Consider the following 14970-nt stretch of genomic DNA (forward strand, 5'->3'; position numbering starts at 1 on the left):
GAATGTTGTCTACCAAGACTTCAGTAAAGCTTTTAACACCATTTCCCACAGTGTTCTTCTGGAGAAATTGGCAGGCCATGGCTTGGACAGATGCATTCTTTGGTGGGTAAAAAACTAGCTGGATGGTCGGGCCCAGAGAGTGGTGGCAAAAGGGAGTTGAGTCTGGCTGGTGTCTGGTCACCAGTGGTGGTCCCCAGGGCTCAGTTTTGGGCCCAGTCCTGTTCAGTATCTTTATCAATGTTCTCATAAATCTTTTTGAATCTGAATAAATCTGTGATTCTATAGATCAGCTTTTTAATAAAAATGCCTTTATATCAGTTGTGTAGAGTCACTTCAGACATGTTCTTTTCTCTAATTCTTCCTTTGTGTGTAGCATCAGGGCTCAGTCTCTAATTGAGTCCTTTCACATGGTAATCTTATTTATTCAGAAGAGCTTTCTTACTAATTTTTGCATTGGACTCTAAGCAAGTTTACATTTTATTTATTTCCAGCAAGCTTGCTTTAGGGAGCTGTGCTGTTAGTAAGTGCTACAGAAACAGAGAATCCAACATTGAAGAGCAGAATTACATGACACCCTAAAGACATAAGCACCATTTATTTGGAGAGGTAAGGGAGCAGACAGTCAGCATAATTCATGGCTTGGTATTTTTTCATAAGGATATAGAAGCTGCATGCCTGCAGCTCTTCTGGAAAGTAAATGAACCAAGAAAATTCTGTCCTCAAGTTGAGGTAGTTGGTGTATGAAAAAATATTTTTGTCTTTGTCTGTTTTTTTTTTTGCCATATTTTAGGAGAACTTCTTAATGTGCAGGTGTTCCTTTGGCTATGAGTTATGTCGATAACATTTTTATTTTTACGTGCATGTTTGTGGGGGAGGGAGAGGTCAGTGAGTGTCATGCTGGAAATCAGGTAAAGATTTGCATTCTTGAACAGCTGCTAGTTATCTTGAATAATATTTCCCGAAGGCACTGGGTCCAGTAAGCGATGCTTCTAATGATATTACACAGTAGTAGTCCAGTACTTTAAATAACCTGTTCATTTCTTTCAAATAACATAAAATGTTTTGGAAATCAAGTAGGTTTTTTAATTTCCTTCAATTACACTGTACTTGTGTACTGCCAGTTTACACAAGCAGCAGTACGCACTAAGGTCAGCAGGGCTAGCATAGAAACGAAAGTTCAATCCAATTTTGTGTGAGAGCTTCCTTGAACATTTAGTAATTTCCCTGAAAACTAGTCTTCCCAGGGCTGGAAGTTGAACTGAGATGTTTAAAATTCTATCATAAATTTGGATTTATTGGTGGAAGAAGTAAAAAACCTCTGCACTATAAAATAGGGGTAATATTCCATAGTGACATCATTAGTGGCATTATTTTGATAATGCTGCCAGGAGTTTTGGGTGCAGTTTTTTCTGAAGGATAGCATGGGTAAAAAGCATGTGAAAGAAGAAAATACTGTAAGGATGTAGAAAAAATGCCACATGCTAGAAAAGAAGGGTTATGGAGGGTGAGCAAAGTTAGACCTGGCAATGGTGGGGCCAGTTCCTGCTGGCCCTGGTGAAGTGGCTTCTCTCTGGCCACAGCCACACTACAGCACTTGCCTCCTTTAAAGGGGTATTTTAGGGACACTGTCTGCCTCCTCACAGCATCCAGTTAGAACACCCTGACAGTCAGTTGTTTGAGGGTATGAACTTCATAAGAAGTGCTGTTTTTCTTTTGAGCTCTACAAAAATGCTGGACTTTGTGCTATTGTGTAATCCTGCAGACTGAGTGTCCCGAGTTCACCGCAGTGTGTTTGTTGTGGAAAAGAATTGTAGCGACACATCTTGCAGTAACAGCATAGTTAGGGGAGAGCTGAGTTCCTGAGAGAGCTCAGTGCCCATGATATGTGTGTTTGATTGCTCTCTGATTCTCCCTAGCTGCACTGAGTATTCCAGAAAATATTCCAAATGCATTAAAAATGGTGGAGTGTTTTGACACAAGGAAAGAGATATGAAACCCAGATTCTGTTGAAAAACTTAAAGCTGCAGTTATGCATCCACAAAAGGATGTGGTTGCTTAAGTGGAATTCAAGATTTTGTTGCCAAATAATAACATGCTGTCATGACTTTTATTCTAAGCCTATAAAATGATTAATAATGATATATACTTTGACAGAATATTTGTCTGTAATCATTGTTTAACAGAACCGTTGCATTAATTTCAGAGTAGAAATTAAAAATTAGCACATTCGCATAGATAATGATGACATTTATATGCTATAGTGAACTTTTGTCTTTTTGCTGTTTTCATGTACAATAGAAAGAAATGACAGATACTGAGTGGGTTTTTTGCATGCTGCAAGCCACAGTTCTTGACCTGAAAACATCAGAATAATCTGGTCATAAGGATGTGTGTATTGATGGTAGAGACAAATCAGTGTATAAGGAGGTTTTGAAACTTTGTGTTTCTGTGGCCTTGGCTTCTGTAATTTCTTATGTCAAAATGGTGTTTGTGGCCTCAAATAAAGAGCAAACTAGTTGCAGTCCCCAAAGCAAACCTGAATAGATTGTAAGATATTCATCTTAGTGCCTCTCATCCAACTTATAAGAGAGTGACACTGAGACTGCAAGGAGCTGGGAATTGTGCGTGAAACAATCCAAATCAAAGTAATTTTGAGAAAAATGGTGAAGAAGTTCCCTTGGGTAAAATTGTGCATTTGCTGAAGACTCCATTCTTCCAGCTCATATCTGGATGTCTGTAATGTTAGTAAGGATTTTGGTCTTGTGGGATTTGCAGTGCACAGTCATAGGTTTAGGAGTATGTACACAATTAACAGGGCTGCTGTGGTGAATGATTTATTTTTCAATCAGTAGGAATACTTTAGTCTTAATTTTCACAATATGATGAAGACTGAATGGAGAGCTCGTTACAGGAAACAAACTGAAATTGAATGACCATAATTTGGTTCATTTTTAAAATGATGAAAGGACAGACAAAAATTGCTTTGTGGCTGAGGTCTTGATTACAAAAATAGAAAATTTTGATGGACCAGTGAGGGATGAGGGATATAAAAGTGGCAGAGCTTGATTTTCCTGGAATGAAAGATACTAATGTTTTCTGGACCCCCAGGGAGGGAGAGAACTGCCTGAAGAAGGGTACAAGAACTAATTGGAAAATCTTGAGGCAAGAGAGAAGAGCCAGCTGACCTTGCTGACTTGTAAAGAGTTTTATCACACTTGTTTTGGCTGCATTCTTGTCGTTCGACTAATACCTAATACCACTGAGTGTTCTCTCTGAGATCTCAGGACTTTTTGTTGTTCTGGAGTCATCTAAAGATGAGGTTTTTTTCATAGGTGGACACAAATCTTACTCTGTGTTGACCTCCTCAGTCCTTCCATTCTCAGCTTTAGGCAAATAGTCAATATTAAATTTTTTCAATGTGAATTAAAATATTTTCAATGTGCCCAGTTTTGCAATGTGACCTCCCTTCAAGTAGGCTTAGGAGGTGCACGTGTGTTACTGTGATGTAAACCTTTAGAGAAAATGTTGGCTGCTTTAAGAACTAGCTTTCCTTTCCTTCTTTTATTTTCATCTCCTGTGCCTTATCACTAATGTCGCCTTCTGATGAGAAGGCGGGCGACCTGGTTTCAAGATACAGCACGGCGACCCGGCCTCGCCCGGGTCACTCGGTCCACTGACATGCACAGACACCAATGTGGTGGATGGTCAAATGGCGTTTATTATCTCATCTCGTGGGGTTAAATAGTCAAGGGGGCTTTACTACGTCAAAAGGGGATGGTGGGTCTGGCTAGGGTTAGTAAGGAGTGGAAAACTACTGGAGTTAGGAGGGGCTGCATGCTTCAGGGGTGATTGATCACTTATAGCAGGATGAGGGGGGAAGGGTCTTGCTTTCTGTCACATCCCGAGATTTTCCGTTCGCCTGTCCCTATCTACCACACACTAATGACAGGGTTTTGGGATTGTGGTGTTTCCTCTCTGATACTAAAACATTAGTTAGTTTTTGGTATGTGGTTTTATTTTGGCTGTTTGGGGGGTTTTTGTGCATGTGTGGGTGGTTAAATATTTTTGTTGTTGCTGTTTGTGGTTTGGTGGTTTTTTGTTTGGTTTGGTTTTTTTTGTTTGTTGGTTTTGGTTTTGGGTTTTTTTTTTTTGTTTGTTTGGGTTTTTGTTTTGTTTTATTTTGTTTTTTTGTTTTTTGTTCTGTACTTAACAAATGTTTCGTCTTGTGCAAGCACTTGAGACCCAAGGTGCACCGACTGAATCACACAAGTTCAACTGCACCCTGTTACCACAAGAAGGCATTCCTGGAAGTGTGGTGCTCAGTCAGTGGAGAGCAGAGCCATTTCTCACCTGTGGTTAGTGTCATGGAGAGGGAAGGTGTGCAGAGACACATATGTGTCAAATGGCATGGAGGGTGTGAAGGCAAGCTCTTGATGTTGGCCGACTGGCTTTTTGGTGACTGTAAGACAGTTGGCAGGGCAGGGCATTGAGTGATGGAAGATGGGACTCTGAAAACAGTAGAGAAGCAAGGGAAATGCTGCATGGGAGAAAAGCATTTTGTGTCTTGTGCTACAAGTGATGCAGGCTTGGAATTACTTTCAGGCAGGGAGGACATAGATCATAACTCTGGAAGCTACAGGGAGCTGTAAAATCTTCCTTTGAAAGCTCACTGCACCCTGGCAGTGCCTTAATGCTTCCTCTTCTCCTCCATGCTTGCAAAGGTCCACTCATATGGTACATTAGCTTTAGGTCAGGTGTGTTCTGAGAAGAAATGCTTTCTTCCAGACCTTATTATGTGCGTTCATTTTAAATTCTATTGTGAATTTTCTTGTTGTAGGGGAAAGTAAAACTACATAAAGACTAAAAAGCCAATCACACAACTACAAAAAAAAGTCTGTGTTAAGTAGAAAATAAGATTATTTGATGAAAAATGGAAAATATCCTGTGATCTACAGGACACTAGCCCTCTTACTTTTCATCTGCTGCACCCAACACCTAAGAACATGTTCTGCATTAAACTGAACTTAATCTTATGCTCGCCAAGGAATGTGACTAGATTAGCAAGCTGATTTCTTATCAATCAGGAGTCAAATGATCCAGAAGAGGAGCACAGAGTTCCTAGTAAAGGATGATTGGAAGCAGAACAGCTTTGCTAATTAGATTCCTTTTACTTTATTTTTACACATCAATAGAATTCTGCATACAAATGTAGTTGCACCGAGGGTGTCAAACAGTACAAATTGTTGTTAGGACACATTAATCAAGGGCACGGAAGAACAGCTCCAGGAGAGAAGATTCCCCTGCCTTACGTAAGCTTTGATCTGCAGTCTCTCGGTCACCTCCTCTCCTTCCATTAGGACTTCTGATCTCAGAAGGAATAAAATTTGCCATCTTCTGGCCTGACAATTTCCTTATGGTGAAATTTGTCAAAAGACATGAGATACCATGGCTAAAGTCCTGGATAAAAGTACTTACGTCCCCACCTTTTCAGAGGTTTCCTTCCCTTGCCCCCTGCCCTCTCTCTCCCTGAAAAAGAACTTTGGTGCCATTAGGAAGCTAGAAACTAGAATTTTCATGCAACTTAAACATCAGATCTTCATTCATCCTTAAAAATCTTTGCACATCATGCTCTCACCTCTAAGAAGTGATAGAAGCCTCCACAGCCTTTCATGTTTTGGGAAATAATTGCACTGAAGAGAATTAATGTGCATTTATAGGGTGGTGAAACAAAAATAAATGATATTGAGGTATTTTTGTTGCTCTAGCTTAATACCTTGATGTTTGGACGCTTGTGATTTTTCATATTGCAATCCCTCTTGTGAGGCTAGCTCCCTGTGCCTCTGCCTTGCACCCTCTCCTGTACTGTCCCTTCCCCTCTGCTGCAGCGGGAATTGACTTTGCCTGCAGTTCTGATTCAATTTTTTTCCTGGGTTGCACTCAAAGTCCTGGGTTACAGAAAGAAAAGAAAGAATAGCCTTGTGGTCATGGTACTAGCCTGAAACTTGGATTTTTATACACTTTGTCAGACTTGTTTTGTTACAGTACTCAGAAGTCCCTTAGGGTATGGCTGGCAAAAGGTGTTTTTGTCTCTTAATTACCTTTTGAAATCCAAGGGAGACTGCATGTCTAAATATCCACAGGAGTCTTGTCCTGTATGTGTTCGTTTGCTGTCTGCAAAGGTGAGATCTCTATCCCAGACAGAAACAGTGGTGCTCTGTCTGAACTTTCTTGCCTGATAAATATCTTGTTTAGTAGATAACCTTTTCCTAATATGCATATATATTTCTTTTTTATATCTATACACACCCCGAGGTATATATGGGAATGTTTATATAGCATGTACTAAACATTATTTTACTTCTTCATGTAGTGCTTTTAAGATAGAAAAATATTTTATTCTTAAGTTAAATATTTTATCTTTTTTGCATAACCCATTGATTTTACATTCAGTCAATTTTTATTAGGATTGGGCCATAAGCATATTTGTAGGCTGCAGAAAGGTGTTGGTGTTTTGCACAGAGTTTGTGGTTGCTGTGCTAAGGTCTTTCCTCACCATCCTTGCAGCTTATGTCTGTGATTGTGCTATTTATCATACTATTTATTATTAATAAAATGCTGGTCCCTTGGCTGCTTACACCAGACGTGTTAATTCTGGATGGATGGATGGATCTGAACCACAGCCATCGCCAGGTACAAAACAGCTTGCTAACACACATTTTAAGGGAAGAAACAAACAATTTATGTATGGTTGAAAGAGCACAGATAATAAGGTAAATAAGTTCTGGGTGAAATGGTCCCTAAGCATTCTTTGGCTGCCTTATAGGCATTTGTCACATGCCATGAGATCATTTATATAGAGATCACAATATCCTTTACAACTTCTCAAATTTTCCTTCAAACTGAGAACTTTAATGTGAATTGTTTACTGTGTAGGGAGTTGGGTTTCTTAAAACTCACAGAATGCTTTGCTCAGTAACGGTCTCTCTGATTTGTCATTAAGTTCAGTGATTTTTTTTTCAGTTAAAACATAATGTAAAATTATTGCCCAATTAGAAAGCATTATTGTGTGTTTATAAGCATCCCTGAATGTACTAACCACTGGAAGCATGCAGATGTCTGTTGGAATTTAATTTCTCTGCAGCATATTGGGGGTGGGGACAGAAGAGAAGTAGCCAGAAAATTATAGCTACTGCAGTAAATACTAGGCTTCTCCCAGTGACCTGCACTGACTGCAGAGATTATTACATCTAATGTAAGCATAAAATATCTGTTCAGCAATGCTGTTCTGGCTGGTCTGTATTTGCAAATAAATCAATCATTCCTGGCTGATTGTTGCCTTGTGGGGAGTCACGGAGAAAACGGGGTGCCACATTTTAAACTTTCTTGTAAGAAAGATGTGAAATACCTGCAAGGCTTCAATGTACGTTAAGCAGTGGCAACCTTGCCTCACCTCAGTGGTGTGGTCCCTCCTGAGCTCCAGAGGCATAGGTGTGCAGGCCAGCAGGAATCCTGTGGGTGGATGGTATAGCCTGTAGCAAGAAGCATGGATGATGGACAAGGTGTTCCAGGAAGCTAAATTTAGAGCTCTCTAAGGTTGTTTTTTTTTTATCTGGGGGTTCCTACAAAGTCAATCTGCGTTGTCAGGTGGTGACACCCTGTGATAAGGCAGAGGTGTGGTGAACCTTGTGCTCTAAATTGAGCAAATTCTACTTTGGAGCACAGAACTGCTGTTGGTACATGGTGTGTGCTGTCTTTGCTCTGGGCTGTTGAGGGTGAATCCAGGGCACTGCCTTCTGCACCTTGTGATTTTACTTGGTTTCAGTTGTTTTTAACAAAACTGTCACTTCACTGAGGTTCCTTTTACCCGCCCCAGAAGAGGTGTTTTTGTGCTTTGCAGTAGCTTGTGCCCCATCAGCCCCAGAGCTGCAGCATGTTGGCCATGAGTGGCTGCCCTGGGGGCAGATCCCAAGGACTGGCCAGTCTGAATAACACAGCAGTTTGATTGAGTCCCTCACAGCTGATAGCTGGCTCTGGGAGGGAGGCTCTGAACGGTGGCCAGAGTAACAGCTACATGAGCAAAGCTGTTTGAGATTGCCACTATTCTTTTATCTGCTTTGCAGGCTCTGTACCTGCTGCTATTGGATGCAGTAAAAAAAAAAGGCTTCTTTGTCAGGGGTGTTTTTTTACAATCTAAATAACACCTTGTTTGTGTGGGGCTTTATTTTTTTTCCCCTTTTTTTTAAATGTAGTGTTTCTGGAACAGGTCCTGGCAGTGTCAGCCACCAGCCTGAGCAGTTCTTTTGTGCCAATGCTTTTGAATCTCTGCCTCTGTCAGTGTATTTCCTAGGGAATTAACCAAGATTATTCACACCTCAGATAAAATTTATTTATTCTATTAGCAGTGACTTCAGTATATCCATTTTTCAGCACATGGTGAAGATGAGAATTTTGCTTTTTTGCTAGAAAGACTTTGCATGTGCTTCCATGTGTGGATCTTGTTGCCATGGCATCAGCTTATAAACCTGAGAAGCACAGGTGGGAGCATTAGCCAGTAAATAGGCATTAGGAGCAGTCCTGGTGCTGTATAGGGCTCAGTCTAGTGGTGAGGATAGTGATCTGGGATATGGCAGTAATTTATGTATTTTAATGGTTGGGACTTGGAGCTTTTCCTATTTGCAGTATTGTGGAATAAAGGACTCAATGCAGTCCTGCTAGTGCTCTTGCAAAGGCATTGCTTTTCCTACTGCTTTGTCTTGATTTTTCTGAAGATAAGGCCATGCTGGAATGTGCTGTGACTTGAATTATTTTTCTTGCCCCGTTTTCCCAAATGCTTTAATGTGTTGTTTAAGCACCTTTATTCTAAAGAGCCTTTTTCTTCTTCCTTCCCATTGTTGTGTTGGGATGACTTTGCCCAAATGTTTTCATGTAGCAGTTGTGACACGGATAAAATGTGGGTAAAATGTGAATAGTAGTGATTGTGGTGTTCATTTGTAACACAAGAGCTCAAGCTACTCAGTGTGTCAGTCTTGGGTGTCTCTTCACCAGTAAATACTCAAGCACAGTGAGCTGAGCACAAGGCTTTTTTTATTAACTTCTGTGGTTTTATGTTCTAGACATGGAGGTGATTATAGCCGTTTCTCTGGCTGTAAAAGTTATAAAGTTATGCATGCACCGAACCATATAAACTTTTGATGGTATGGACTTCTATTTTTTAATATAATTGAGCATATACTCCTGCATTATATTTTGCCATTGCAAATATACTTTAAGAAGAATGTGCTTATTAATTTTCTCCAGCTTAGTATTAGGTATAATGGGCAAGTTCAAGACAGTGAACTGGGTACAGGATTTTGAGGGGGTTGCTTTTATTTAAATTAAAGACTTGAGGACACTCAGCAGAGCAACCTTGTGTGAAGTTAAACCTCTTACATCAGACAATTATGCCAGTGGTGACCTTGCAAAAGAAATTCTGTGGGGAAAAAAAAAAAGCCCTTGCAGTGAGGACAGGGGACTGCTCTTGGTGCCTGTGTTACCATCATTGGTGGGCAACTTACAAAAACTCATTACACCAAATCAACTTAAACATCAGACATGTTCACAGCAGCTACAAAGAAGGATGAAAAATACCTGAACTATTAGTTTGCTTTGAAAAGAAATTAATAACTGATTTCCATCATTAATGAGCTAACAGAAGGGTTGAGTTCCAGGGTAGTTTTTCTCTATTCTAGGCAAATGACCATAGGGATCATATCATCTCAGGTTTATTACACTGAGGCCTGTATACTTTGAGCAGTTCCTCAGGGGTCAGCTGGAAAAACAGTATAGCTAAGAGGAGATGGAGATCTTCATCACCCTTTTGATTCCCAGCTGTCTCTCTGTGGATTAATCTCTGTTTGCTCTGTGCCTCTTGTTGGATCCAGTGGGTGGTGTTGCCAAAGGTGTGATGTTTTTGCAGAATCATGGCCAGTCTTGCTTGAAAGGGTTGAAATGTCTGTCTTTGAAAAGAAAATACCTCTTTATTAAACAAACAAACATGCACTCCTGCCACTAAGCCCCCAAGGGAGGCTACAAATGAAATTCCATTTAAGAGTGAGAACACAACCTTGATTTTGCACCCTACAAATTTTAGTTGTTTGTTTCGGGTTAATTTTTAATTTCCTGTCATAACTGTGACTGTCTTCTTACTGGAAGGCAGGTTTTGATTTAGTCATTCGTATTTCTTTTTCAGATTGCATGTGGCTCAGAGCATAATCTGGCAATAGTTGGTAAGTAGCTTAATTTTATAACAAATCCTCTCACCTTTTTTTCATTTTCAGTTGCACAAGATGAAAGAAAAACGTGTACATCAAACATATTGAATGATTATGGGCAGCTGAAAGGAGGAAAGTAACTTATAGATGTAGAGGAAAGAAGAAGAGAAACTGGTGACAGTAAGTGGTGGTGATGAAATTGTGGCCTTGTAGACCAACCCCTGTAAGGACAGAGGGGTTGATGGATGTAACAGGAAAATACATCTGCAAAGTGTTACAGCCTGTTTTAGGTTGGAGCCATTGCAACAATCCAGGCTGCAGATTCAGAATAGCATCTAAGCTTGATGCTGGTCAAAAGTATCTTTGTTTAACAAGATGGAAATTGTTAACATGGAAATTATTGCTGAAAAGAGTCCTGGGTCTTTTGTTGTTCAAAGCTTGGAAAGTCTTCAAAATGTCAGTCAGTGGTAGACAGGTTCTTTAGTGCATTTTAGCATAATGCAGCTGTAGTAATAATGATGGAAGTACTAGGAAGCTAATGTCGGTGGAGAAATTGAATTTTGTGTACTAATTCCAGGAACAATCAGATTCTTGCTTTCATGTGATGAGTTGATAACTGAAGTTTGATACACGATTGTTATTCTATGTAATTACTTGTTTGGGAACATTTTTAACTGTAGATTTTTGAGCGCTTTATAAAGGAGGTCAGCATAATTATCCCCATAATTATGGGCAAGACAGATGAAGAAAGGAATTCTATGCTAATGAGAGCTGGAAATGAAGCAGCACTCCATCCACATAGATGTTTTTGATTGCTGTGACTGATGCGTTGAGATGCCAAGTAAAGAATTTCCTTAATTTTCTAAAGTGTGGTTTGACAGAGGTAGAGAAAAGCAGCTATTTGGTATTCAACCTGCTTTCCATGCTCTAATTTTTTAGGTTTTGTTAAGTGTCCACAAAGGTGGCATTTTCTTTATTTCCATATCTAGTGTAGTATATTTCCTAATTATCCTTCTCCAGTTAAACCTTGTTTTGAACTTGTTAAGTCCTATTAAGTTTATGGCTGAATATAAGAAAAGATTTTTCCTTTTGCCTTCTCCCTACTTGCTCAGTGTCACATGCTTGTATTAATTGTCAGGCTGGTGCTTCTGAATGTTGACTGAAGAGCAATCTTGCTTCTTGCTGAATTGATGAGGTAAAAATGTACTGCTGGCAGATTCCTTCAGCAGTACATGAAAGTAAAGCACTGAGTTTGAACAACCTTCTCTCTGCTTATGTCGTTTTAAGTAAAAAATAAAGCACTGAGTTTGAACAACCTTCTCTCTGCTTATGTCGTTTTAAGCTTTCTGCCTTCTAGGCAGAAATCTCTGGAAAAATGGGTTGGGGAAAGAAATTCTAGAAGAAAGTTAGAATAAATGAAGAACTTTGCATATGTAAAGAACACCATATGTCTATCTAAGCTGTGTGCTATGCTCATTGAATTCAATGGGGGAATTATCAGTGCTGGAAGCCAGTCAGTTTTATTTTAAGAACAACAGAAATGTGATGTTGCAAATTTTTTGAACTAAAGAACTATGGTACAATTTTCCCTGAATTGAATTTTACATATGCTTTTAAAAGGTTGACTTTTTAGAGCATTCTGTGGTAGGATTTCTCTGATCACTGGCCACTCTTGGTTCAAAGCTGTCAGCTGTTATAGTCCTTAAAAGAAATCACACGGATTTCCGTGAATGCGTCTACTTGATTGTACAATTTTCTAATAACTTACCATTCAAGCAGAGTTCATTTATAACAACTATATAATCCATATCTTTCTTAATTAGATTAGATTAGATCTTTCTTAAATGCTTGAGTGATTGACTCAATTGAAATAATTCAAGTTCAGTATGACAGGTAAACTGAAAAACCTTTAACAGTATAATATTCAAGTCAGTATTTCTGGTTGTATATACAAATGTGCTTGTGCTTTGTTTGTTGCATCATGTTTTAAATAGAAACATTTCTAGGACGGAGAGGCTGGATTTATGATTCATTCCACAAATGCTGAAGTAGTGTTCCAGTCATCTTGCTGGTGATACAAAGCTGTTTGATTTGTAAGGCTAGTAAGCAGTTAGTTTTTTGCATGTGACTTTATATAGTCTGCATCCATTTGTGCAGTTCAGTTATTTGAATTCTCTTTTCTTGCTTTCTTCTACTGAAGTCACTGCAAAATTTGTCTGTTCTCTTCACTGTGATGGCACTTGCTCCTTTTTTTGTGGCTATATTGGTAGTATTTTGGTTTCATTTGATCATGAGGTAAATGTTTGATATAAAGGAGAATGAGATGTGGATTGTCTTGAAATGTACCCACTTTTCTAAACTTAATAAGTTAAAAGTTGCTATTAGTACATGAAAAAGTGTAAACATTTTCACTCCTAGACCTTGGTGAAAACTCATTTTTATCTTCATTTGGGGTTGTACTGTGAAATTAATTCTAAACTTCGTAAGCATTGTAATATTTTTTATGCTTGTATGACTTTTCACTTGAGAACAATAATCCTTGCCTGGCAAGAAAAGATCTTGCACTTTTCACCTCAATCAAGGGTTAATCATCTTAATTGTACTGAAAGAAATTAGTAGTTATTTAATAAATGTTGCATAACATATCTGAAAACCACCTTGCTACACTGAAAACTGTGTATGTACTTACTGAGCACCACAAAGGTACCTTTGCAACCTGAATGTGATAGCTGCAACGTTAGTGCTGAACTTTGTGATACTGAGACAGAGTTTTTGAATGACTGAAATACATAATGGAACTAAATCACTGTGACAAAGCTAGGCTATTTCCAGGTTTGGAAATCTATAGTGTTTTCAGCACTGAAAAGATAAGGAGGTTTGATTCTTACCCTAAAAAGCCTGTGTGTAAAAACGTTATTTATGGAGAATGCTCTTAGCAGTTTCCTACCAAATCCCCAGTAAGAGCTTGATGCTCATTTTTTGAAAAAGAGAATAGTACCTTTTAAGAGAACACGTAGCTCATGCAATGCTGCAACTTAAGTAATAAAGCAATATTAACTGTGCAGAAGTAGAGATGCTATTGAATGCAGCAATGCCTTGACTGTGCTGCAACCACAGAACGCAGGACAAAATGCCATGAAGAACCTCAAATGCAAATGTCTTATTTTAGTAAAAATTAAACCATGGAATTTTATTCAAGCCTTCTGGAGGTAGTAAAAAAAAAAAAGCCCAGAAATCATTACAAGAATGATAGTTCTATAGTCTGTCTCCCCAAAGCCTTGGTAATGTATTATATCCCTTTCTGGTCTTGCTTTTAGTAATTTTCTCAACCTGTATAAACTAATGGAAATCTTTTAAACAAAAGATACTGGAGGAAATCTAGGGAGAAGTGCTTGTTTTAAAAGCTAATTACGTTCTGTTGAAGTCCAACTTTAAAGGAGACTTCAAGGGGTTTCCTGGCTTGTAAGATAAGCATATATTCTATTTGCCATCTGTCGGAGGCGGGGCAGGTATCTTCTGTTGGGCAGTTTTCTTATCTCTTCCAAGAACAACGTCTCCCTCCGGGGAGATATCTTCTGTTAATGTGCCATTGAATGGCTCACTGCATGACTGGGAAACTTACATCATCCCATTGTAAGATGCACCCAGAGGGAGGAGCCAAGCATCCCTACCTGCATAAAATCAGCATTTCTTGGGACAGCAAGGCAGCCTCTTCACTGGATTCCCAGAGGAAGACCAGGCCCATCTACTCTATCACCAGACCTTCTGAGAAAACTACACCCTTCTACGGGATCACCGCTTCAGCCACATTTCATCTGCCACTCCAGGAGGAGCAGCCACCATTTAACTGGACTATCACCAACACCCTGACTCCTCAGGGTGTCAGGTTTCTGACTCTATCAGTAGTTTTGTTTGTACTAATTACATTTTTTTTTAAATTTAGTTTTTTCCTAGTAAAGAACTGATATTCCCATTCCCATATCTTTGCCTGAGAGCCTTTTTATTTTAAAATTGTGGAGGGAGGGGGTTTACATTTTCCATTTCACAGGAGGCCCTTGCTTTCCTTCACAGACTCCTGTCTTTTCAAATCCAGACAGATTTTGGCATCCAACGTGGGGCCTGAGGGCACTGAGAGGAAAAAAGGATTAACAGTTCTTAAGTAATCTAATTTTTTTGTGTGTGCTGGTATAGAAACATCTTTAAGTGTCACCATGTGGTCTAGTTTACCCTGGTTTGGGTGGCACATGGTCGTGGCTGTATTTCTTCCATTTGTAGGCCCTTACCTAGACATGGGTCCTATAACTAAGGCTGCTGTGGCTGTTACTCGGTTTGGCTTATGGGTTAATATGGTGAGGAATTCATGGATCTCTAACTTCCTCTGGAAGGCAGGTACATGGATTCAGAGCTATCACACACTAGCTCTGGGGTTACTTTTTGGGGTTACTTTAATAATGGTACCTACTGTGAGGAAATGACACTGGGGGAAATTTTCTCCCAACCTTTTAACCATCTTTTTGGGTCTGCTCCACCAGTTTTTGAAGGGTTAAGATCCACTCTAAAGGCTAATGATATCATACAATGGGTGGTGTTGCTGATATGCCTGCTAAGCCTGTTATATTTAGCACTCAGAGATAAAGGAAGATTAACCTGGATAACTACCCTGACACCTACATCAGAGACTAGGGATGCTGCTGCAGAACCTGACACTGCCCTAGAGACT

The 14970-nt window shown here is 39.4% G+C and overlaps 1 protein-coding gene across 4 annotated transcripts in view; it reads left to right on the plus strand.

Annotated features, from left to right (window-relative positions):
* SERGEF (secretion regulating guanine nucleotide exchange factor) overlaps window positions 1-14970 on the plus strand; it is a 151443-nt gene that overhangs the window by 67043 nt on the left and 69430 nt on the right. The window contains exons 9-10 of one of the 4 annotated variants that reach the window (XM_053946316.1): window positions 10229-10265; window positions 11389-11761. In XM_053946316.1, coding sequence (XP_053802291.1) covers window positions 10229-10251 — 23 coding nt within the window. In that variant the 3' untranslated portion in view covers window positions 10252-10265; window positions 11389-11761. Of the gene's footprint in view, window positions 1-10228; window positions 10266-10316; window positions 11762-14970 lie in introns of those variants that run through there. The other 3 variants (XR_008431589.1, XM_053946315.1, XM_053946312.1) reach the window with 3 other exon arrangements.

Source organism: Vidua chalybeata, chromosome 6 (assembly GCF_026979565.1).
Source record: "Vidua chalybeata isolate OUT-0048 chromosome 6, bVidCha1 merged haplotype, whole genome shotgun sequence".
Taxonomy (NCBI): Eukaryota; Metazoa; Chordata; class Aves; order Passeriformes; family Viduidae; genus Vidua; species Vidua chalybeata.